At 43.8% G+C, this 23,701-nt stretch overlaps 2 protein-coding genes and 1 pseudogene across 3 annotated transcripts in view; 1 reads left to right on the top strand and 2 right to left on the bottom strand.

Annotated features, from left to right (window-relative positions):
• LZTFL1 (leucine zipper transcription factor like 1) overlaps window positions 1–23,701 on the bottom strand; it is a 93,709-nt gene that overhangs the window by 52,977 nt on the left and 17,031 nt on the right. The window lies entirely within an intron of this gene.
• The window catches only part of CCR9 (C-C motif chemokine receptor 9), a 30,425-nt gene that overhangs the window by 2,204 nt on the left and 4,520 nt on the right, over window positions 1–23,701 (top strand). The window contains exons 1-2 of one of the 2 annotated variants that reach the window (XM_054482268.1): window positions 19,336–19,420; window positions 20,026–20,074. In XM_054482268.1, the coding sequence (XP_054338243.1) occupies window positions 20,054–20,074 (21 nt within the window). In that variant the 5' untranslated portion in view covers window positions 19,336–19,420; window positions 20,026–20,053. Of the gene's footprint in view, window positions 1–19,335; window positions 19,421–20,025; window positions 20,075–23,701 lie in introns of those variants that run through there. The other variant, XM_054482265.1, reaches the window with a different exon arrangement.
• Window positions 8,887–9,290, bottom strand: LOC129033539 (succinate dehydrogenase [ubiquinone] cytochrome b small subunit, mitochondrial-like; annotated as a pseudogene).

Below are 23,701 nucleotides of genomic sequence, written 5' to 3'. Positions count from 1 at the left end.
CAGACCTTCAGAGTCATTGTGTACTTCTCTCTATATAATCTTATCATCATCACCATCTGTCCAAACCCAGACTAGCCAGCTGGGGGATGGGAGGCACGTGGACCAGTGCTAACATCATCCCATACAGCTAACCCCTAGTTAACTTTCTAGCTGGCTAAAAACACCTGGGCTAGCAGGCCCAACTGAGGTCAGCTAAGGTTAGTTGAAGAACTTCTCAACTGAGCCCAGCTTAAAGTACAACTTGTAGAATCATGAGCTAAATAAATAATTGTTATTTAAGCCACTGCATTTTGGAGCAGTTTGTTATGCAGCAATAGCTTACTGATACATCCTGTTTATTTCCTTTAGAGCCCTTATCACTGTCTAACATTAACTTCTTTACTTGTTTACTTTTTCTCTCACGCTCCCTTTGAACGTGAGCTCCATGAGCTCTATCAGGGTATGCCCCTTGTCTGTTTGGTTCATTACTGTATTCTTAGTATTTAGAATAGTGTCTGACTGTAGTAGGTGCAAAATCAGTTTTGAGTAAATGAAGAAATGAATTAACATACCATTTGCAAATGCCTAGTGTGTTGCTATGTATCAGGGGGAGTATCTAATAACTCAGGTAATGGAAGAAAAGCAGAATTTTGAATTAGTTCTGGATTCAAATCCTGGCTCTAGCACTTATTAGCTGATCTCTCTGAGTTTCAATTTCCTTGTCTACAAAGCATGAATACAAAAATAATATCTGGCCAGGTGCAGTGGCACATGCCTGTAATCCTAGCACTTTGGGAGGCCAAGACAGGTGGATTGCTTAAGCCCAGCAGTTCAAGACCATCCTAGGCAACATAGTGAGACTCTGTCTCTACAAAACATACAAAAAGAAAGAAACAAACAAACAAAAGCAAAAACAATATTCATCTACATAGTGGTTGTGAAGATCAAATGTGAAAATTATTTTGCAAATTGTGAAATATTGTGCCGATTTTATTTGTTGTTTTAAGTTTGACCCAGAGCAGGTTTTTTATTCTTTTACTTTTTGGTTCTCTGGGTGAAGAAATGCCCTAATGTAAATTTTTAAATTTGTGGAACCAAGTGTCTCTTTAGAGAATGTGACTTATAGAAAGGAAGGGGAGGAAAAAATTATGACCTTTGAAATTAGTTGAATCCCAGCTACCACTACTGTGTGATCTTAGGACATTCGGTTAGCTGCTCAAAGACTCAACTTTCTTTTCTAAGAAGGATGCAAACTCTCTTATCAACTTATTATGGGATTTGAATAAGATAAAGTTGGTAAAGCTCTTGGCACAAACTCGGTGCTCAGACCCTTCATTTGCTTTCTCTTTCCTGGACCAGGGTGGGAATCACAGTCAAGTGAAGCCTGAGGCTCTTGACGCTCAGGGACATAGAACAGCTCAAAGGCTTTGGGATGTTTAAGAAGGAGGATTGTTTGAAGGAGGAACCCAGGGTAATTTAGTGAGACACACCTTTCATTTGGTTGGATCCAAATGATGTTCCTGCATTGGTCATTTATTGGATTTCTCTGTAGTGTTTAGAAATGAAATATTTTAATAACAAAAGGGTGAGCGTTGTTGCTTTGGCACTGTGTGAGTGCCAAACTCACAGATTACAGCAATCCTAGGGAATAGTTATTAGTGTCCCTGTTTTACAAAAGAGAAATCCGAGGCTCTGAGACACAGACCACTCTGCAAGCAAGTGTAGAGCTGGATAGACCCCAGATGTAATCATGATACCCTGACACACTTCAGTAGAAAGTACCTCTACTGAGCATTGCCATGTGCCAGGCGCTGGCTCGACTCTTTCCTATATTAGTTCTTTTTCCTCTCATAGCAATCCCTTGAAAGGGGTAGTATCATCCTATTTTATAGATAAGGAAAATGTCTTGCCCAGCGTCACCTAGTAAAGCACAGTCTTGACACCAAAGCCTGTGATCCTGGCTCAGTTCACCTGTGCCCATTCCTGGAGGTGCAGGGTGGTGAAAAGTTCAAGAAATTTGGTAGATGGTAGAAACCTTAAAATGAAAAGAGAAATGAGCTAAATCTTTGAGGGGGAAAGGAAGGCTGGACCTGGCTGGGTTAGTCACGGGACTGGGGAGTGGAAGGGTAACTATTCCCCCAGCCTTCCTCCGGGCTCTCTTCAAAGCCTCCTGGACATAAGACAGCAGGGATGGAAGCCGAGACAACAGCTGTCTCTATCTTAGGTCATCTCAAACATAGGGCGAGGAAAGGCTTCCTCAATGCATATCAGAGGAAGAGAAAAGTAGGAAGGGATCCCAACTCCTGCAGCCTAAGATATAGCAAATAAAATCTTGAAACTATTGAAAAATAAACTCCAAGTTTAAAAGATACTAAACAGACCTCTTTCCAGTAAGCCTTCTCAGAACCTGTGAGTGCTGCTTCACCTTTTTCACAAAGCATCTTTTTTTTGTTTGTTTGTTTTGTTTTGTTTTGTTTTGTTTTATTTTGAGACAGAGTTTCGCTCTTGTTGCCCAGGCTGGAGTGCAATGGCGCAAGCTTGGCTCACCGCAACCTCTGCCTCCCAGGTTCAAGCGATTCTCCTGCCTCAGCCTCCCGAGTAGCTGGGACTACAGGTACACACCACCACGCCTGGCTAATTTTTGTATTTTTAGTAGAGATGGGATTTCACCGTGTTGGTCAGGCTGGTCTTGAACTCCTGACCTCAGGTGATCTGCCTGCCTCGGCCCCCCAAAGTGCTGGGTTTACAGGCATAAACCACTGCGCCTGGCCACAAAGCACCTCCTTTTGCTGGACACCTGCCCACAGAACTCTGTTTGGGAAGGCTGCTAGACATTGTTTTGGTTTTTCTTTGGTAAATTTTTTCCAAATATGGTTAATACTGAAAATTGGGCTGTTATTTCTAAGGTGAAACTCCATGAGTAATCTGAGTCCTGTGATGGGGTCTTTGTTTTAAAGCATAATTTATTTTATTTATTAGGCTTTTTTTTTTTTTTGAGACAGAGTCTCGCTTTGTCGCCCAGGCTGGAGTGCGGTGGCTTGATCTTGGCGCACTGCAACTTCTGCCTCCCAGGTTCAAATGATTCTCCCGCCTCAGCCTCCTGAGTAGCTGGAATTACAGGTGCCTGCCACCATGCCTGGCTAATTTTTGTATTTTTAGTAGAGACAGGGTTTCACCATGTTGGCCAGGCTGGTCTCAAACTCTTGGCCTCAAATGATCCACCTGCCTCGGCCTCCCAAAGTGTTGGGATTACAGGCATGAGCCACCGCGCCCAGCCCATTTATTAGTTTTTAACTGACAAATAATAATTGTATTTATGGGGTACAATGTGATGTGTCTACGTTGTGGAAAGATTAAATTAAGCTAATTAGTATATTCCTCACCTCACCTACTCATTTTTTTTGTGGTGAGAATGTTTAAAAATCTATTCTTTCAGCAATTTTGGAATATACAAAACATTATTATTAACTATGGCCAGCACCAGCCCGAGGCCTGAAGCTTTCCTCTGGGTCTCCATTGCAGGGGCCTGACCTTTTGATGTGATTGTTTTGATGTGGCCATTTAGAAACTGAGGCTATTTTCATGTAGCTATTTTGATGCTGTGGAAATTTTCTGACTTTTCAAAAACTAGCCACTGAACTTTCAGCTTTTGAAAAAATGATCAAGTGTTAATGTACTATAGGGCCAGTGACAGGGCAGGGGTTGGCGCTATGGACAAAGTGGGGCAGGGTGAGGCTGGGGGATGGGGCCCATTTCTAAAGTTATTTCTTATTCAAAAAATTGAACATGTAAGTTTCTGATTTTTAGGGTCACAAAGGCCCTCAAGTGAAAAAAAAAAGCCCCTCTATGAAAGACACCGTTAAGAGAAGGAGAGGACAAGCCCCAGACTGGGAGAAAGTATTTGCAAAAGACACATCTGATAAAGGAATGTTATCCATAATATACAAAGAACTCTTAAAACTCAACAATAAGAAAATAAGCAACCCAATTAAAAAACAGGCAAAAGACCTAAAGAGATACTTCACTGGGCCGGGTGCGGTGGCTCACGCCTGTAATCCCAGCACTTTGGGAGGCTGAGGTGGGCGGATCACGAGCTCAGGAGTTCGAGATACTTCACTGAAGAAGATATGTGGATGGGAAATAAGCATATGAAAATACATTCGACATCATAGGTCATTAGGGAACTTCAAATTAAAGCCACACACCTATTAGAATAGCCCAGGCCCTGAACACATAGTACCAAATGCTGGCAATGATATGGAACATCAGGAACTCTTATTGCTGGTGGGAATGCAAAAAGATACAGCCACTTTGGGAGACAGTTTGGCAGCTTCTTACAAAACTAAACATATTCTCACCATATGATCTAGCAATCGTGCTTCTCAGTATGTACCCAAATGAGCTGAAACTTATGGCCACACAAAGATCTGCACACAGATGTTCATGGCAGCTTTATTCATAATGGCCCAAACCTGGAAGGAACCAAGATGTCCTTCAGCAGGTGAATGGATAAGTAAACTGTGACACATCCAGACAATAGTTTATGTTATTCAACACTAAAAAGAAATGAGCTAGCAAGCCATGAAAAGACATGGAGGAGCCTTAAATCCATATCAGTAAGTGAGAGAAGCCCATCCGAAAAGGCTATATACTGTATGATCCCAACAAATATGGCATTCCGGAAAAGAAAAACTGGAGACAGTAAAAAGGTCAGTGGTTGCCAGGAGTAAGGTGGAAGAGAGGGACGAATAGGTGGAGTACAGAGGATCCTTAGGGCAACGAAACTATTCTGAATGATATTTTAATGGTGGATACATGTCATACATTTGTCCAAACCCACAGAGTGTTCAATACAAAGAGTGAACCCTAAAGTAAGCTACTTTGGGTGATAGTGATGTATGAGTGTAGATGAACTGATTATAACAAATGTGCCACTCTGATGCAGGATGTTGATAGTGGGAAGGCGGCACATGTGCTGCGGGAGCGGGTATATAGGAACTCTCTGTACCTTCTGCACAATTTTGCTGTGAACCTAAAACTGCTCTAAAAAATAAAGCCTATTTAAAAAACCCAACATTATTAACTAGAATTAATGATAAAAATATGTATTAAAAAAACTCATCAGCACTTCTCAGTGAATAATGATGATCATCACTACAAACGTTCCCTGGGTGACGTTTAGTGTGTGTGTCCTCCTTCCATCAGGGGTGTCAGGAGGGAGGGATGTAAGCACCCTGAATCTACCATGATGCCTCCGTACAGGCAGAGGTCCAGAGAAGGGACAGTGACAGGCAGAGCTGAGGGTGGATCCTGCGGTGGCCTAGGCCAGCCCAGCCAAGGCAAGGCTCTCATCTAGACGTTTGGTTCTGGTGCCTGCAGAACCAAAGGTTTTGCTGTTTTTTTGTTGTTTCCCATGCAGCAATCAGTGATCTGTTAAAAATGGAAATCAGGCCGGGCATGGTGGCTCAGGCCTGCAATCCCAGCACTTTGGGAGGCCGAGGTGGGCGGATCACGAGGTCAGGAGTTCGATACCAGCCTGGCCCACATGCTAAAACCCCATCTCTACTAAAAATACAAAAATTAGCTGGGCATGGTGATGGGCACCTGTAATCCCAGCTACTCAGGAAGCTGAGACAGGAGAATCACTTGAACCCGGGAGGTGGAGGTTGCAGTGAGTCGAGATCACGCCACTGCACTTCAGCCTGGGTGACAGAGCAAGACTCTATCTCAAAAAAAAAAAAAAAAAAAAAAGGAAATCGGATCATGTTATCACCTATATAAGTCCCTTGGGTAGCTTTCCATATACCTGGCGTCAGGTGAAAACTACTGGCCCAGCCTCAAAGCCCAACGTGCTCGTGCCCCTCCAAATTATCTGGCCACCCCTCAATGCACGCTGTCCTCCTGCATGTTGGTCTTTCTCATCCTTGGACATGTCAAATTCTTCCTGCCAACAGTTCCCTCTACTGATAATGGCTGCTCCAGTCTTCACATCGATGGGAACTTCTTGTCACTCAGGCCTTAAGTGTCACTTCTGTAGTGGGCCTTTCCCAGACCATCCAGTGTGAGGGCCCCCTTCCCACGCCACTCCCTCCATCTCCTCTCTCTCTACTGATTCTCTGCATGGCATTTGTCGCTATTTAATGTGCTCTGTCTTGCTGACTGCTACATCCGACCTCTTAGAACAGTGACAGCAAATAGTAGGAGCTTGACAAATACATGTTGAATGAAGGATTCCAATGAGATCTTCCAGTGAGATAATGTGTGTGAGGACAGAAGGGGTGATTTTTATCATTAATAGATGAGACAAATAAAAATAAAAAATCCTCTGACTGGTCTCATGACTCAGGTGCTGCGAGCACAAAACCTCAGGAGTTGAGGATGACACATATTTCCCTTATAAACAGCTTGCATTCTGCAGCAGCTTGGCAGCCACACCACTGAACTCTTGACCTCCCCTCTGAGTTGCAGTGGAGAATATCTAACGACCTGCTAGACACCTTCACTTCAACACCTCAGCCATATCACATCCAGTGCTACATGCATCACTATCTGCCAAAACCAACATTTCCTCCCACGCATTGCTCAATTAAAGATACCCAAGTCTTCCCAGAGCCTCCAACTGGTTTTGCTCTCTTCCTCCTGCAACATCTCATCATTTGGCAGCTCCTGAGAGGCACTTGGCCATGTCTGTCCTGTCCCTCCCATTCCTGCTGCTGCTGCAGGGTGCGGGCCCCCTCCTCCTCTCTCTCTCACTCTCTGAGAATTGCCTCCTAGCTGACACCGCGACCTTCAAGTGCTATTCATGGTAACTGAATTTAGCAAAAATGACTCCTTTCTCCTCATTCCTGTCCTTTAAGGGTTTTGATTACTAACTGCGACACACAAAGAATGTAAAGTATCTACAGGTATTCTAGAAAACCAGTATAGCTAAAGCCTGCCCTGGCTTGAGTGCTACTGGGGAAAGAAGAGCTCACCCTCACACCCTTCACCCCCATGCAGAGCGGCGTGAGTCTGCCACAGGCCAGCTGCCCTGGCTTGCATCATAATGTGAGCTATCTAAGGCTAGAGCCGAGGTAGAAATATTAGCTGCTGAGTAGTAGGTTGGTCTGGACCTGTACAATCCACTAGGGTGGCCACTGGCCATGTTGGCTGTTTACATTTCCATTTAAGCTAATTGCAGTTAAATAACGATTTTAAAAAGATCACACTAACCACGGTGTCGTGTTCAGTAGCTATATGTGGCCACACACTGGACAGATAGCTATAGAATATTTCCACATTGCAGAAAGTGCTATTAGATGGCTCTATTCTAGATCCTCAAGACTTATATCAAGTTAATTTTTTGCATTAATTTAGTCAGAAGATGTTTAATATTCTCCTAGCATGTGCTGCTGGGCTTCAACCATGGCCAGTATCCACATAGTCCCTTTCCTCATGGATTAGTGGGGAAAAAAGGGTCCTTGCAGATTTTATTCCTTGGAAATTTGGACCTAGGACTCTTTTTACCTGCACTGGTCATAATGTCACCACCAACTACTAACTGTCTCCAGACACTTTGGCTTTCCAAGTCAAGATAAGGCGTTAATCAATGAAAAGTAGAAAGATAGCATTGTCTTCTTCCAAAGACCCCAATATGTTTTTGAAATATGACTTTCCCAGTATGTGCAGGAGGCTAAGGAAGGAGGAGAACAAGATTACAAATCTATAGTAGTTTTCAATTTGGGGAACCTAAAAAGTAGAGGACTGAAGTAAAATTAATTTTTTCTGTGCCAGAGACTGTGCTAGACACTTGGTATATTGGAATGAACAAGAGGTAACCAACTTGATCATACATTGGAATGAACAGACTCAGCACTCCTGCTGGCCCCTGCAACAAAGTCAGCTTGGGTCTTTTCTCTGTTACAGGTATCAGGGTTGTGGATTGCAGTTTCTAGTCCACAGTTATTCCCGAAATGCTCTTCAGTTGCTAGGTACAGCACTTGGTCCATAACCCAAAGGGGATGCTTTTATTATTATTATATAACATTTTTTAAAAAAATTTCTTTTCATAGAATGCATTTTCGTGTTAGAGATTCCTCTAGTGGGAAAATAACAGTTTATTACTCATAGTTTTATATTTGTGGACAGACCGTTTTAGAACAAGTAAAACACATTTGAGAATGAAGTCTCAGTTTAGAATTTGTAATATTTTGATACTTCTACAAGGGAGACCTTGCCGTTAAATGGAACTTTGCTATACTCAGAAGCATTCCAAGCTTTTCTTCCTAGGATTTAGAAATTCATAATGTGAGATATCAGCATTTCCTAATTTTCAACTTCCCCTAGAATATGTAACCATCAGTAGCCGGTGTCTACTGAATAGAGAGGGAAGTTTTTGAAAATTAAACACGGTCTCATTTTCTGCAAAGTTTTTATTCATGAATTAACAATATTTCTCTTTGCCCATTATTCCCAAGGCAAGTACAGAAGAAATTTGATCATGTAGTAATAGTAATAAAGCTGGATTCTCTTTAAGAGATTGATAAATTCAAAGGCAAAAGCTCATATATCATGTTGAGTTATGTGTGAGTCTTATAAGAAGCTGGGAGGCAACCCCATTAACTCACCAGAATACAGACCTCAGTCTCACAATTTCTTGGACATAATTCCTCTCAAACCTTTTCCTCATAGCTTAAATTCTGAAAAAATTCTGAAAATTCTGGTGATTAAGAGAAGAAGGCTGCCCACCAATGGATTTATCTGTTATTTCTTCTTTATTGTGAGTTGAATGGCATGGCAAAGTGAAAGCAAAGAGGCATGCATTAATTCTTCAAAGTATAAGTCAAAAAGGTCAGCGCTTCCACAGTGTGGCAGCATCTTTGCAGATGCCCACATCATGATAGTTGAAAGAGCAAAGCCCAGCAAAGGCTAAAGCTGAAAGTGCCGAAAGGCCTGCCTTGGCAGCTTTCTGCAATGCATCCCCATGAACACAGTCAGGAACAACTTGTCCAAGGCCCCAAGACCATGAAGAGTGAGGGTTGCAGCTACGGAGTAGGCCATCACAGAGCAAGGATTCAGATAAGCAGCTGGAAGCAGGCCCAAGAGCAAAACACTGACAATCCTCTCACTAGTCCCAGTGGAAAGACGCAGGCTTGGAACCAGAAAGGTGGCTCAGTGACAAATGAATGTGCTGCACTCCACGCCATTCTGGGGTAGGTTGGGTCCTGAAGAAATCCTGAGATCTGAGCAGGTCTAACAACTGGGGCTCGCAGGAACAGAGCTCAGCCTCCCTGGGCACCACAGAGGGCACTCAGCCTCTAGAGAACCTCCATCTCTTCCCTCAGGGTATGCTTTTACTGCCCTGTCCTCCAGAACTCACCTTTGGCAGGGTGAGAATGCAAGAGAGAAATAGCCCTTAGAAAAGGGGACCAGCAAACTTTTATAGTCACCCAGCTCTGAATTCTAGTTGCAAAGAAAGAAACACAGCAAAGAAAACAAGAGGATAGGGCTTTTTTCAGGAATGGACCTAAACTAGATTGCAGCAAAGGGAGTCACATTTGCACAGGCTCCTTTGAGAAAGCGGAAGTTCTCTCTATGACTTCCTTGCATCTTCCCTTCTCCCCAGCCTCATGATCCTCTCTGCATCCCAGGAGAGGGCATGTAAGTGCTCTAGAGCAGCTCTTCCAGACCTGAATGGAAGAACCTACCTAAGCTTCCCCACCTCACCTGGTCACGGGGGCCCGTGCAGAGGAGGGAATCTTCCCACCCGGGTGCATTTACCCCTTCTCCTCTTCCCTGACCGCCAGCCTCACTCTTCTTCCTCCCCCGAGCCTCACTCCAACGGTCTGGGGGCAAGCAGTGTCTACCTTGTATGCTCTTACCTGATGAGGAAACAGCCTGAGTCAAGAGAAGGGAGAAGCACAGCCTTTTCCCTTGCAAGACCCAAGGCACTTGCAATAGTGCGTGTCTCACCTCGCTGCAAGCTTTCCAGGGACGCAATCAAACACGGGGGAGAAACAAATTCAGCCAAGAAAGTCAAGTAAGGGAACATCTTCTTCCCTCTAGCACCAGTTCCTTTTGTGTCTTTATTTGCCAAGTGAGAGGGAGGAGTGAGATGCCAGAGCATCTGGCTGGTTCTCAGCTATGTATAGTTTCAGACACCATTTATTTGCAATGAGCACCGGCCGAGGGAAGGGAATTTCACGGCTCCCTCGCACCGCCGTTCCTTCAAGCCTGATGAATCAGACATCTCTTTCGTTCTTACTGTGCATGCCCTCTACCTTTCAGATGACCTATTTGTTGGCCTTTTTCCATTTAGACGATAAACCCAAGTGCACCTTCTGCATCCCTTTGCTCTATGGTAACTGAGGGTGATGAAGGGGACATGCGCCTGGGAGCCTCAATGCCATGACAGAGCAGCATTGAGTCCTCGGGACAATAAATACACCGAGAGGTAGAAATTAACATCCACAAGAGTGTAGTCGTGATTTTCCCCCAGAACAAATATATAAAAGGGATCTTTGTCATAACAATGACAGGAAATCATTAATCACATCGGGATTGAAGTCCCCACTGTAGCAGTGGATGGGAAGACTTCGTCTGTGAGCTTCATTAAAAATGCAATATTTTGTATATTTAGCTTTTTTCAAAGTTTCACCAAAACACCTGTAATTAACGTACAATTTATTGTATTATCTTTGTTAATGTATCTGATGTGCAAAACCTTACTAGATTTGCCCCAATTTGAAGGTGTCTGTGGCTTTCCAGCACTCCGTGTGTTCCTAGCTACATCTCACAGGCAGACTTTCTAAAGTAGTGCCTTTCAATAGCACTGTTGGCGACGATGGACAGGTTCTATATCTGCATTGTCCATTGGGATAGCCACTAGCTGCATGTGGCTATTGAGCACTTGAAATGTACCTGGGATAACTGAGAAACTAGTTAACATTTAAAACATTTTTCTTTTTTGATACAGGGTCTCACTCTGTTGCCCAGGGTGGAGTGCAGTGGTGCAATCTTGGCTCACTACAACCTCCGCCTCCTGATCCTTCCACCTCAGCTTCCCTGAGTATCTGGGACTACAGGCATGGGCCACTATGCCTGCCTAATTGTTTTTGCGTTTTTTGTAGAGATGAGGTTTCGCCATGTTGTCCGGGCTGTTCTTGAACTCCTAGGCTCTGCCTAGTGATCTGCCTGCCTCAGCCTCTCAGAGTGCTGGGACTACAGAGGTGAGCCACTGCACTGGCCCTAGTTAGCACTTTAATTAATCTGAATTTAAATAGGCACATCTGCCTAGTAGCTACTGTGTTGGATAGCACAGCTCTCCGGGGTTCTGGTACATCTGTCAAGGCCAGAAAAGGTATGTTGTGATGGATAGTGCTACATCTGCCACGGGTGGTAATCTGATACAGGCCTGCTCAGGTGACACCACCTAAAGAAATCTCATCAGTATGCACCTCTGGCAAGCCTGACAAGGCTGACTTCTCTTGATGGGACCCTCCAATTTCCCCATTCCCTGTAAGCAGCTGTGCTGTCTAGGAAGAGAATTTGCTCTTAGATCATCAGTCTGTATGTGCGTCTTCAGACGAGACAGTTTCCCCTTATCCCAATAGTTTTCAACTTTTTGTTTCTGGTTGCAAATGATTGACTCCGGTGATTGCTGGAAGCTACACAGGTGACTCCCCACCCTCTTGGGCTACCCCACCAGTGACAACACAGGCAGGGGTGGCCTGGCTTCCTTTCTCGTGTTGTTATCGGGTAGCTGCCTGCTCAGAACCCACAAAGCCTGCCCCTCATCCCAGGCAGAGAGCAACCCAGCTCTTTCCCCAGACACTGAGAGCTGGTGGGGCCTGCTGTCCCCGGGAGAGTTGCATCGCCCTCCACAGTGAGTATTGCTTTTCTTCTTGTTGCCCCCAACCCAGTGTCATCTTGGCCCTCAGTTGTGTGCTGCTATGATGGCTTCTAAAGCCTGGGCTTGCACTCATTTGTTCAGAGGTCGTGGGCACCAGGCACTTTTCTAGAAACTTCCAGGAAGGTAAATGGGAATTGGTGTGCCCAACCCAGGTTTCTTGCAGGGCGAGTAATAAAACTCCCTCCCCCTTCACATACATGAAGCTTAGGCTTAAGGCAGTCTGTGATTTATACCTTAAAGGAAGGAGAAGCAGGTGCTGGGGGACAAGATGGTGGCCAGGGGAAAAGGATGCACCCATGAGGTCTTTGAGTCTGAGACACCGCCCCATGGAAAGGATTCTTTGTAGCAGTGAAAAATTGGAAACAAGGAAACTATGTGCCAGGAGGCGAATGGTTAAATGAATTGTGATGTATCTAGACAATGGAATACACAGCAGCCATCCAATCCTATGACATGGTTCCATGTTGAATTGGCATGGAAGGTGATCCATGAAAGATGGGCAATTAGAAAGCAAGATAGATTATATGTGTAGTCTGATTTCCTTTCTATTAAGTGAGTGTGTGTCTATGTGTGTGTGTGTGTGTGTGAGGTTGTGTTACAGAGAAAAAGTCAGAAAGGAAGTATCTCAGAAACTTAACAATGGCTAAACTAGGAAAGGGTGCTTGAGGAGTTTTTATTTTCTATATTATGTATGTTGGCATTTTGGGGATTTTTTGTGCATTGTAAAAATACTCCTTTATGATCAGAGTAAAGCAAAAAGTTATTTTAAATGACTCATCAGTGGATGCTGGTTTGCCTTTTCAAACACACCCACCCTCTTTAGTTCTGAATTAGCTGTTACTCCATAGACTGCCGGCAAGTCCATCCAGAGAGTGGTCACTGTGTGCTGAACTGGAAGGGCTGTGCAGCAGCCAGTCTGTGGGATCCCATCTCCTTACTCCCTTTCCTGAACGAGCAAAAGCTAATCTACTATTTCAGCATCTGGAATTTCAGAGCCCTTTTCTTCCAATATCTGCTTATCTGTTCTGAAGCCCCCTTGTGTATGCCTCACTCACAGGCTTGTGTTGGGAGCCCCTGGGCCCCGTGCAGCCCCTGCTGGGCGGTTGGCAGGCATCTGATCCAGGCTTGGTGAGTGGATGGATCTGATAGATGGCTCAGAGACCCCGCCTCATGTAGGGAACAAAAAGCAGAGCTATGAAAAAATGTATGAGATGATTCAAGCTCCGTGTAGCAAATTGTACAAAGATCAAAATAAGGACCTGCATTCCTGACTCATGTTAGTATCCGATTTGATGTTAGCGCTGTGAGCATCAGAGGCTATAAATAAGTGTGGGGAGACGCTGTGTGCACAATAACCCCATGCTGATTTTCATGTTGGCTACTTAAGAATGTTAGAGAATACAAAAATAGTGATTGGATAATAATAGGTTCCAAGCTAACTTTTCTAATAGGCACTTTTCTCTTTTGGAGAATTAGCAGCTTTCTCCCTTCCTTTATCTCCCAGGTCCCTGCACATACCCCATGCTTTCTGACTTTCGTGCCTTAGTGCATATGTTTTCTCACCCTGGAGCAATGTTCCCTCCCCTCATTGCATGTCTCCATGCTCTTCGGCCTTCAAGGACCCGCAAAAATGTCACCTCCTCAATGAAGCCCTCCTGGATTTTCCCCAGAGCTAGAGACATGACTTCCTCCTTCCAATTCTTACCACAACTCATAGCATTTTCCATTTGTTGTTATTTGCAGCCATGACTTACTCACTGTACTTGAATGCAAGCTTCTTGAGGACATGGACCATGTCTTATACATTGTTTAAGCCAAATAAATGTATCAGGTACTCAAGGCACATTGAATAAGTGGGTTCGATGGGCGGCCCATGGCACCTGCAACAAGGCCTCACTGAGGAGCAAGGGAGAGATCTGCTGCAGTGCTGAGTCAACTGCCCATCCACTCCCGACAGACTGCTGAGATGGTCCTCGCTCTCAGTATGTTTGGTCATATGTGGGATTTTCCCCCCTATATTTTTCCCGCTTTCTCACCAGCAAGAAGAAAATGAAAGCAAGCACTGAGACTTAGTAGCTGGGAGAATAAAATATTTGAGAAGTATTCTGACAAAAATGAAAGAGAAATAGATGGCAAGGCTGTCTGTGGAGGTTCTAGATGTGGAGTCTAGGGAGGGGCATGTCCTGTTTTTACACTTTGGCTCTCTCCAAATTTTCTATGAGCCAGAAGCAGATGCATATTTTATAAACTGTAATATATTACATTCTATTATATACTATAATATATTACATTATATATACTATTTATTTGTTTATTTATTTTAGAGACAGGGTCTTGCTCTGTCACTCAGGCTGCAGTGCAGCAGTGCAATGTTAGCTCACTTCAGCCTTGAACTCCTGGGTTCAAGCGATTGTCCTGCCTCAGCCAGATGAGTAGCTGGGACTACAGCGTAGGCAACCATGCCTGGCATATTTTTAAATTTTTTGTAGAGATGGGGTCTTGCTCTATTGCCCAGGCTGATCTCAAATTCCTGGCCTCAAGTGATGCTTCCACCTCAGCCTCCCAAAGTGTTGGAATTACAGGGATGAGCCATCTTGCCTGGCTTGTGTTTATATATTACCTTTTTTTTTTTTTTAAAAAAAAGACAAACCTTTATAGAAAGCTAGTGTACAACTTAGTTGCATAAAGTAGCCTCAGTGAATGTAATTATTAGACTTGCTCTTTCTGCGGTAGCTGGAGCAGGCTACAAGTTCCTCCTCTAGATGAGTTTTGTAAACAGGTGTGCTGAACGTTAGAGCATTGGGCTTCTTCTTTTTTTTTTAAATCTGACAAGTTATTTTTATGACAGCTCTTAAAATAAAATTTTACACACTTGGTAAGATATTTAAATAGTTTGCAAAATCTAAATGAAAACATGAAAGTTCATTTTCCACTGGTCATCGTGGTTCAGTCTCCTTCCAGAAAATGTTTCGGTGCTAGTGAGTAGTGCAGTGTATGTCTTTTTCTATTTTTTTTTTTTTAAAGATCACACAACATAAGTCTTCCTACATGTTGCATTTTAATCTTATAGTCTTGAGGACCTCTTTTCTATCAGCATGAGGACCATCCTTGTTTATAGGCTACATGTGGCTTATTGGATTGATGTGTCATAATATTACCAATTACTGAATATTTAAGTTGTTTTCCAATTTTTGTTCTGCTCCAACATATATCCCTATACCTGGACCCTTGTGTTCTTTTGTGAGAATACCAGTAGGGCAAATTCCAAGCAGATGCACTGCAGGGTCAGAGATGTTGTGTTTTGTAAATTTTGACAGATATGGCTTAACCCTCCAAAAAGATCACATAAATTTATACTCCTCACAGCAGTGTGGAGGCCTTTTTTCCAAACTCTTACCAACGTCGTTACCATCTATTGCTATTTCCAATCTGAAACTTGCTATCACTCACTATAACCAAAGCCATTCTTTCTTCTTGTTGTGGTTTCTTTCTTTGGGAATTTTTCTCAGGTATTACGTGATTAATATTCAATCCTTTCATGCAAGCAAAAAGGAGGTGACATAAGCCCTGGGTATTAGAAATATATATATTATATATATTTATATATATAATATATATAAAGTGTTTTCTAATTGATATCTCAAAAATCAACCTCCCTATTCCCCAAGCTGTAATAAAATAAAATTTGCTGAGTTGAGGTCTTCCAAACTCAACTGGGCATTTTTCATCTGGGGGAAAAAAAAGAAGAGTAATGCTCAGCTCCAAAGTGGCTGCTTTTCTGCTTGCTGGGAGAGTTTCTTATTTCAAACAGAGGCTCACTGGGCTTCTTGATGGCACCTGGAGTCATACCAAGCAGGAAGCAATCACTCCACAGAGCTGAAGATGTCAGAACAGTTCAGAAATACTGCCTGGGGAAAGTTCTTGGTTCTTTGGCTTAGGAGGAAAGGGGCAGAATACAACCTTTCTGAAGAAAATGCATCTTTCATTCAGCTGGGAAATATTTCAAAAGAACTATGAAAAGAAGTTAGAAGCAGGTGAATTGCCCCACAGAGGGGAATGTTTAAATGAATTGGGGCACAGCCACTGTCAGAATGCCAGGTAGCTGATGCCTTCACCTGTCTGAAGAATGTTTAATGATGAAAGAAATGTTCATAATCTGTTAGGTGGGAAAAAGAAAATAAAAGTTCAAAGTGTACGAATGCATAGAAACACGGCTGGGAGGGAAAACAACAGAAAGTTAAAAGTGGTTATTTTAGGGTAGGAAGATTATGGGTGATTTTGATTTTCTCCTCTCAGCTTTTCTGTATTTGTCAAATTTCCTGCAAACACGTGTGTTACTTCTGTAACAAAAAAAGTCATTTTCAGATAAATGTCAGCATTTTCCTGGCCCCCAGAGGGCTGCAGTGGAATTCGGTGCATGCCCAGGTGACTGGGTAAGGTCACGGCCGGAGGCTGGGGCTACTCATTTTTATTTCAGACACAGTCCTGTTCCAGGCTTTCTTGTGTCTTAGGGTTAATTGCCAAAATATTTTTTTCTCTTCTTCTAAAAATTTATTGTGAGTCTTACTTGTATCTAATCTCAAGCTTACTGAAAAGTGAAGAATTGTGTAAAGAATGCTTATAAACCCTTCACCCAAACCATTGTTTTCATTTTGTCCTACTGGCTTTATTATTCTCCTTCTCTCTATATACATATGTTTTCATTAATTTTTTGCATTTTTTGCTTATTTTTTGAATCCTTTGAGAATATGCCAAAGACACTGTGCTCTTTTGCCCCTAAATACTTCAGGGGATAATTCCTAAGAACAGGGGCATTCTCCTGTAAAACCACAATGCAGTCAGCAAAATCAGGAAATTTAACACGGATGCAGCACTATCATCAAATTCACAGTGCCTATTGTAATGCCCTTAATTTCCCAGTAATGTCCTTCAGAATTATTTTTTTTTTCCCCACTCCAGGACCAAATCCAGGTTCTTGCATTGCATCTACTTGTCCTGTCTCTTTAGTCTCCTTCAACCTGAGATGGTTTCTCAGTTTTTCTTTGTGTCACTTGACCTTGATATTTGGCCGATTACTTTGCAGAAAGTCCTTCATTTTGGGTTTTTCTGATGCTTCCTCATTCTTTGATTTAGGTTGACCTTTTTTCCAGCAATAAAGATGCTGTGTCTTCCCTCCTCAACTTTTTAGGACAAATGTGACACTGGTTTGCTTCCATGTTGGTGGTATGGGGTTTGAAGACCAACTTAGCTGGTCTTCAAATCCAACACCATCAACATGTAGTTACATGTCTCCAAGGAGCCCTGGCTGTCTTAGTGGAGAAAGATATTTAGACTCCAAGATCAGGGCACTAGGCGCTAATTATGCTGTGTATCATTGCTTTTAGGTCCTCTCAGCAGACAGAGCCAGGAAATATGTATGTGAAACACACATACATATACATATACAAATTGTCTATCTATCTATCTATCTAATTTAATCTTAAAAACATATGGGTATAAAGACATGTGAACATGTATGTTCATTCCAACACTATTCACAATAGCAAAAACATGGAATCAACCTAAATGTTCATCAATGATAGACTGGATAAGGAAAACGTGGTACATATACATCATGGAATACTACACAGCCATAAAAAAGAACAAGATCATATCCTTTGAAGCAACATGGATGGAACTGGAGGCCATTATCCTAAGTGAACTAACACAGGAACAGAAAAACAAATGTCACATGTTCTCATTTATAAATGGGAGCTAAATGTTGAGTACATATGGACACAAAAAAGGGAACAACAGACACTGGGACCTCCTTGAGGGTGGAGGGAGGTAGGAGGGTGAGGATCAAAAAACTATCTACCAATCAGGTACTATGCTTATTAACCTGGGTGGTGAAATAATCTATACACCAAGCCCCCATGACGCGCAATTTACCTATATAACAAACCTGCACATATACCCCTGAAGCTAAAATAAAAGGAAAAAACCCACGAAAACAAACCAAAACAAAAAAACCCCACGTGGGTCCGTAGTGATCTCTCAAGTTGGCTATAACAGCACAAGGCACTCCAGTACACTTTTGAAAAGCTACCAGCAGAGAGGTTACCAGGAGGAAGTTCTGGTTGCTTTCCTCCTTAGGGCCTGCTGACAGCCAGAGATGACACTGAGAAGTGAAGTGCTAGAATGTTTTCATCGTACTTTGCTTTTCCCTGCCTTACTTGAACAGCTTTATTGAGGTCCAATTACAATAAACTGCAAATATTAAAATGCAGAATGTAAGTTCTGATGTACATACACCCCTGCGAAGCTCTCACACAACCCAGACAGTGAACATATTTATCCCCCACTGAGGTTTCCTTTGTACCCACCTGCCCTCCTGCCCTCCCACACTCCCCTTCTCTCTCTGTCTTTTTTTGTTTGTTTGTTTGTTTGAGATGGAGTCTTGCTCTGTCACCCAGGCTGGAGTGCAGTGGTGCAATCTTGGCTCACTGCAACCTCTGCCTCCCAGGTTCAAGTGATCCTCCTGCCTCAGCCTCCTGAGCAGCTGAGACTACAGGTGCACACCACCATACCTGGCTAATTTTTTGTACTTTTTAGAAACAGGGTTTCACCATGTTGGCCAGACTGGTCTCGAACTCCCAACCTCAGGTGATCTACCCACCTTGGCCTCCCAAAATGCTGGGATTATAGGCGTGAGCCACCATGCCCAGCCACCTCCCCTTCTCTCTCTCTATTGCCAGGACATCAGTGATTCTGCTTTCCATCAGTATAGATTAGTTTGCATTATCTAGAGTTTTATACAAGTGAAATCATACAGTATGAACTCCCTTTGGTCTGGCTACTTGGCATAATTGTTTGGAGACTTGTCCATGTTGCTGTGTGAATCGGTCATTCATTCCCTATTCCATTGGATGGATATCTCACAGTTAACTTATCCATTTACTACTTGATGGACATTTAGGCTGTTAGCAGTTTTTGGCTACCACAGAGTAAAGCTGTAATGAACATTCACGTACTGGTCTTTATGGGGACATATACTTACAATTTTCTCAGGTGAATACTTAGGAGTGGGATGACTGGATCACATGGTGAGTGCATGTATAACATCTTAAGAAACTGCCAGTTTTCCAAAGTGGTTTTACCACACATTATGCATTGGAAACCACTGTACTTTCAGAAAAGCAGGGTGGGGTCATGATGTTGTTATGGAAAGGAAGCCAACAGGTTGGGATTGGATTTATGAAAGAGACTATTTTTTTCGAGAACCTTGGGGTGTGATGCTGGACAGGTTTCCTTGAAATGTACTTGCTAAGGGTATAAAAGGAAATGCCCCGGCTCAGGCACAGACTCCGTCCTTGAAGGCAGTCAAGCTGTTGTTTCTTTGGTTATGTAGGGGTGGGCTTTAAAGAAATTCAAAACACATGAAAATGACAACTAGAGATTTATTTCAGTCAGTTCCGAGGCCCTGTGCATTAGGGAACTAGAACTCATTTTCTTTAGTACACAAACCTAGGACTTCCTTTTCCTGCTGAAGTCAGGGTAAAGAGGAGAAAGGTGGGTTCTGGGGGCATCGGGTCTTTTAGGGAGGGGGCCCCAACCCCAGCAGGCGCCACCCAGCCCTCATGTTCTTCTTGCCACCTGGTTACTCAAAGGCCCTTTTCCTGGGGAGTCCAGAGCCCAGGGCATTCTCAAAGCGACCACTGTCCTGTTAGCTTTGGTGAGTCCCTTAGCTGATAGAGCAGGGGGAAGGGGAACCAGTCAGCAAAACAGGACTTGACAGACAAGCTGAGTCAAGGGAAAGGGAGCTAATGTAGAAAGGATGGGCTGGGAAAAATGTAACAGCCCACCTGCCATTCCTCATTTGTGGATGGGAGATGTACTAATTATTGTCTAAGTAGAAAGAAAACAAATGCTAGAATCAGGTGACCCTCAGAGTCAAAAAAGTGAATGATAACTTCAAAGGAGAGGTTCTTTCATTTCTGTGTGGACTACTGAGATGATTCTGAAATCTAGAATACTATATAGACTCTAACTCCTGCTTGGAATATTTTTTTCAGAAGAATAAGCAGATTTAAAATTTAATCTCCATCTTTTTGGCATTTGGTTGTTACTATTCGTTTACAAGCCAGTCCACTTTTTGATTTTTGTTCCTTTTCCAGGAGCAGGCTTGCATCTGACTGACCCACCATGACACCCACAGACTTCACAGTGAGTACAGCCGTGCTCCTCTGGCTCCTCAAAACACACACTCGTCTTCCCTTTTTAGGGGGTGTGGGAAGGATCCACTGTGGGGGAAGGATTTATCTGTGTAGTTTCCCAGGGTAAGATCTCTGCCTGGCAATGTCCATTGCTGGGTAGGTTGTTGTCCAGCACAGAGGGTTTTGCAAATGCAGAGGCAGCTATGCTTTGGGGTATGTTGTGGAGACAGAGGAAAATGTGGTGTTATAAACAGCTAAGGATTTTTAACCATCTTTAACTAGGGTGTGCTTAGTTCCACATGCCTGTTCTAAAACTCAGACAAATGAAGCAAAGGGAGAATTCATGTAATTTGCTTTTAAAAAACCCATGGTGGGCACATTAGTTGTATTTCTTGCATAACATTATGTAGACCTTATGAAAACACGTAACGGTATACATTCCCCTGAAAGAGACCAAGAGCTGAACAAAAATTAGTGAGTCAGTCTGGGCGTGGTGGCTCACGCCTGTAATCCCCGTACTTTGGGAGGCAGAGGCGGGCGGTTCACCTGGCCGAGGCCAGGATTTCAAGACCAGCCTGCCCAACATGGCGAAACCCCATCTCTACTAAAAATACAAAAATAGCTAGGTGTGGTGGCAGGCGCATGTAATCCCAGCTACTTGGGAGGCTGAGGCACGAGAGTGGCTTGAGCCTGGGAGGTGGAGGTTGCAATGAGCCAAGATCACACCATTGCACTCCAGCCTGGGCAACAGAGCGACACTCTGTCTTAAAAAAAAAAAAAAAAAAATCAGTGAGTCAAATCACAATCCAGAGAATCTTTTTCTCTTTTACAGCAAAATGTAATTAAGTGTAGAATCAAATTAATTTCCCATGCTTTTGTAACATTCATAAATGCCTTATAAAATTACCTAAGGGCTTTGATTTTGCTTTTCTCCAAGGGAAAGCCTGGGTTTTACACGTAGATAATTGAAATCCAGACTTCCTAGCAGGCAGGCTAACAAACTGCCTCACAGTACATTGTAGGTTTCCATGATCTATGGAGAGTGGTGGTTGAAACAGTTTATCAGTGAAATTATTTATGATATGCTAATGATTCATTAGTATTACATATGTATAGTTACCTAATTGCACCTATATCCATAACAACAAAAAAGTAATTAATTTGGTCCTGGTGAAGTAACTATTCTTCTGACCAAAAGTAGACTCTTCAGTGTCTCCTGCATTAAATTCACCTTTCAATCCCTGAGGCTGTGGAAACAGAAGTAGATGAAGGCAGCAGAGCCAGGGCTGCTTCTGAGCTTGCCAGTCATTTGCTTTTATCATTTGGGATCTTGGATAATAGCCAAACTCTGCAAAGCAGCCCCAGATAAGAAGGAAACTGCACCTCAATAATGACCTTCTCTTGTCAGAGGAGTCTGGCGCCATCTAAATGGGAAGAAGATGGGACCCCTGTGGCCCTGACTCCCAAATTCCATGGAAAGTAGCTGTGGCACCCTGTGGCCACCTTTCTGAGGGTGTGCTGGGCCAGTCACCCACGCAGGTGCCCCACATTCCCTCAGCGTCACAGTAAAGGCAGAGTCCTTTTTACAGATGAGGAGACCGAGCCTGGGGAAGATGGTTTGAGGGTTCAAGGTCTCACAGAAATTTGGAGGAAGAGCCCTTGAGGGGTGCTGTTGGCAATCATAGCTTTGCTGGGTTCCTCCCTCAGGGTGAATGTCAAAGCACTGAAATCCAGGTCTCAATGTTGGGATTTAATACCTTCTCAAGTGTGGGGTCAAGGTGTCTGCCAGCGTCCCTGCTGATAACAAATTCATTTTTTCCCTACCTCCCTCCTTCTTGTGCCCTCTCTTATTCCATCTCCCCCATTGCCTTGTGCCCATTCTTGGTGTTAGAGAGGGGAATCTTGAGCCTGGGTCTGGCTGAGGGTTTCCAGAGAACACATGAGCCAGAGAAGGAGGCCCTGGAAAGCTCTGGGACCTTCTTCCTGCTCTGGCTGTTCACAACTGGGACGTCTGGGCTGCTGCTTCTGAGCCCAGGACTCCTGAGGGAAGAGGATGTGCCTGTGTAGGAGCAACAGCCTGTGGGCTCAGAGGCTTGCCGGCACAGACAGGCAGGATGGGCCCCTTGCCCTGGCTGTGCACTGAGGTTTGTTTACATTTACTGGGGGATTTCCAGGGGATTTGATGTCTAAGATCCATCAGGCATGTGCAAAACTATCAGTGTGAGTCATGACACAGTGGGTGTTGTTCCAGGATTCCTCCTGTGGTCCTGACAAATTTCATATAAATCTAGATTTGGGGTGTAAAATTCCATCACTTAAAAAATATGCCTGGGAAGTCCCTAACCTAACTAACTAAGTAACTTCATGCAAAAGCACGAGGTCCTTAATCCTCACCCAGCAGAAAAACTATGCCTCCTGGGCTTCCAGCAGGACACAGTGTCCTTGTCTGGGATTCAGTCTTGGGAGTGTTGGCTGTGCCTGCTCACTGGGCAGTGGAGAAAGCTGGGTCACCCAGGTCCTGGGATTTCTGCACATTTCTCCCATTCTGCTCCTTCTGCTGTCTCCTCCAGGCCCTGCTCCAGATTGCCTTCCCTCGCTGGCCCAGGAATCCATCTCTCTCCAGCACCTTAGCCCAGGACTAACACAGCTACGTCACGCTGGCCTTCCCACCTTCCCCCCATCTCATTTTCTCCCCAGGAACCAAAGCCATCTCTTGTGCTTGCCTTCTGTCAAGCATGCCCTCTTTCCTCCCTTGCCTTCTTCTTTCTTCCTTGTCTGTCTTCCTCTTAACATGTCTTTAAAATCCGCGCTGCTCCTCGCTACCTGGAGCTGTAGCAGGAGGAGAGCAGGCTTGCTGGACCGGAGAAGCAACTCCATGCAGCAACACCCCTGCACCCTCATCTGTGAGGTTGCTTGCGATTTGCTTCACAGCCTTGGGCGCAGGCTCATGTGAGTCTATTAAAGCTATTTGACCAAAAAAAAAAAAAAAAACCCCACAAAACACCAACCCACAAATAACAAACAAAAACTTCAAAAGCGAGTTTAGCACTTATTTATCGTGTGGATTCACAGTCGGTATTTGCTCATCTGCATTGTTTTACTGAGGTTCCTCCAAAAGGTCATCCTCCCAACCTCTTAAACCTGCTGTGATGTCTATTGTGGGGTATCCATGCTCTTCACAGTCTTCCTTCTATCCTCAAGTTCTTCTTCCACTCAAAGTCCACTCAAACCTCACCTCCTACAGGACGACTGTCTTAGTGGGGCCATGACTGCAGCTGGTTCCCGTGTCCAGCATTGGGAGGATTCTCCTGGCATGTCTCTAAAATGTGTGTCACCTAAGAGGTCTGTCCTCTCAAGAGACTGGGTTTCCAGACACAGGCCAATGCCAGAAGAAACATCTCTAAGTGTAAACTGAAATGGATTAATCAAGCCTAGGGACTAATAAAATAGGGAGACGAGTTTTCTTTAGTTCTTTGTTTTTGTGGGCCATTTCCAGCTGCCCTGGCCTGAAGAGCCGCCTCCAGGATCCTGCTCCTGGGTCCCTCTTTGCAGTAGGATTTTCTTTTGCTCACATATTGGAGGTGGAGTCAGGACTAGATGTCAGATTTTCCCAGTTGTCATCCAAATTACCCTTGGG

The sequence above is a fragment of the Pongo pygmaeus genome, chromosome 2, assembly GCF_028885625.2.
Source record: "Pongo pygmaeus isolate AG05252 chromosome 2, NHGRI_mPonPyg2-v2.0_pri, whole genome shotgun sequence".
Taxonomy (NCBI): Eukaryota; Metazoa; Chordata; class Mammalia; order Primates; family Hominidae; genus Pongo; species Pongo pygmaeus.
This window is presented reverse-complemented; position numbering and strand designations above follow the sequence as displayed.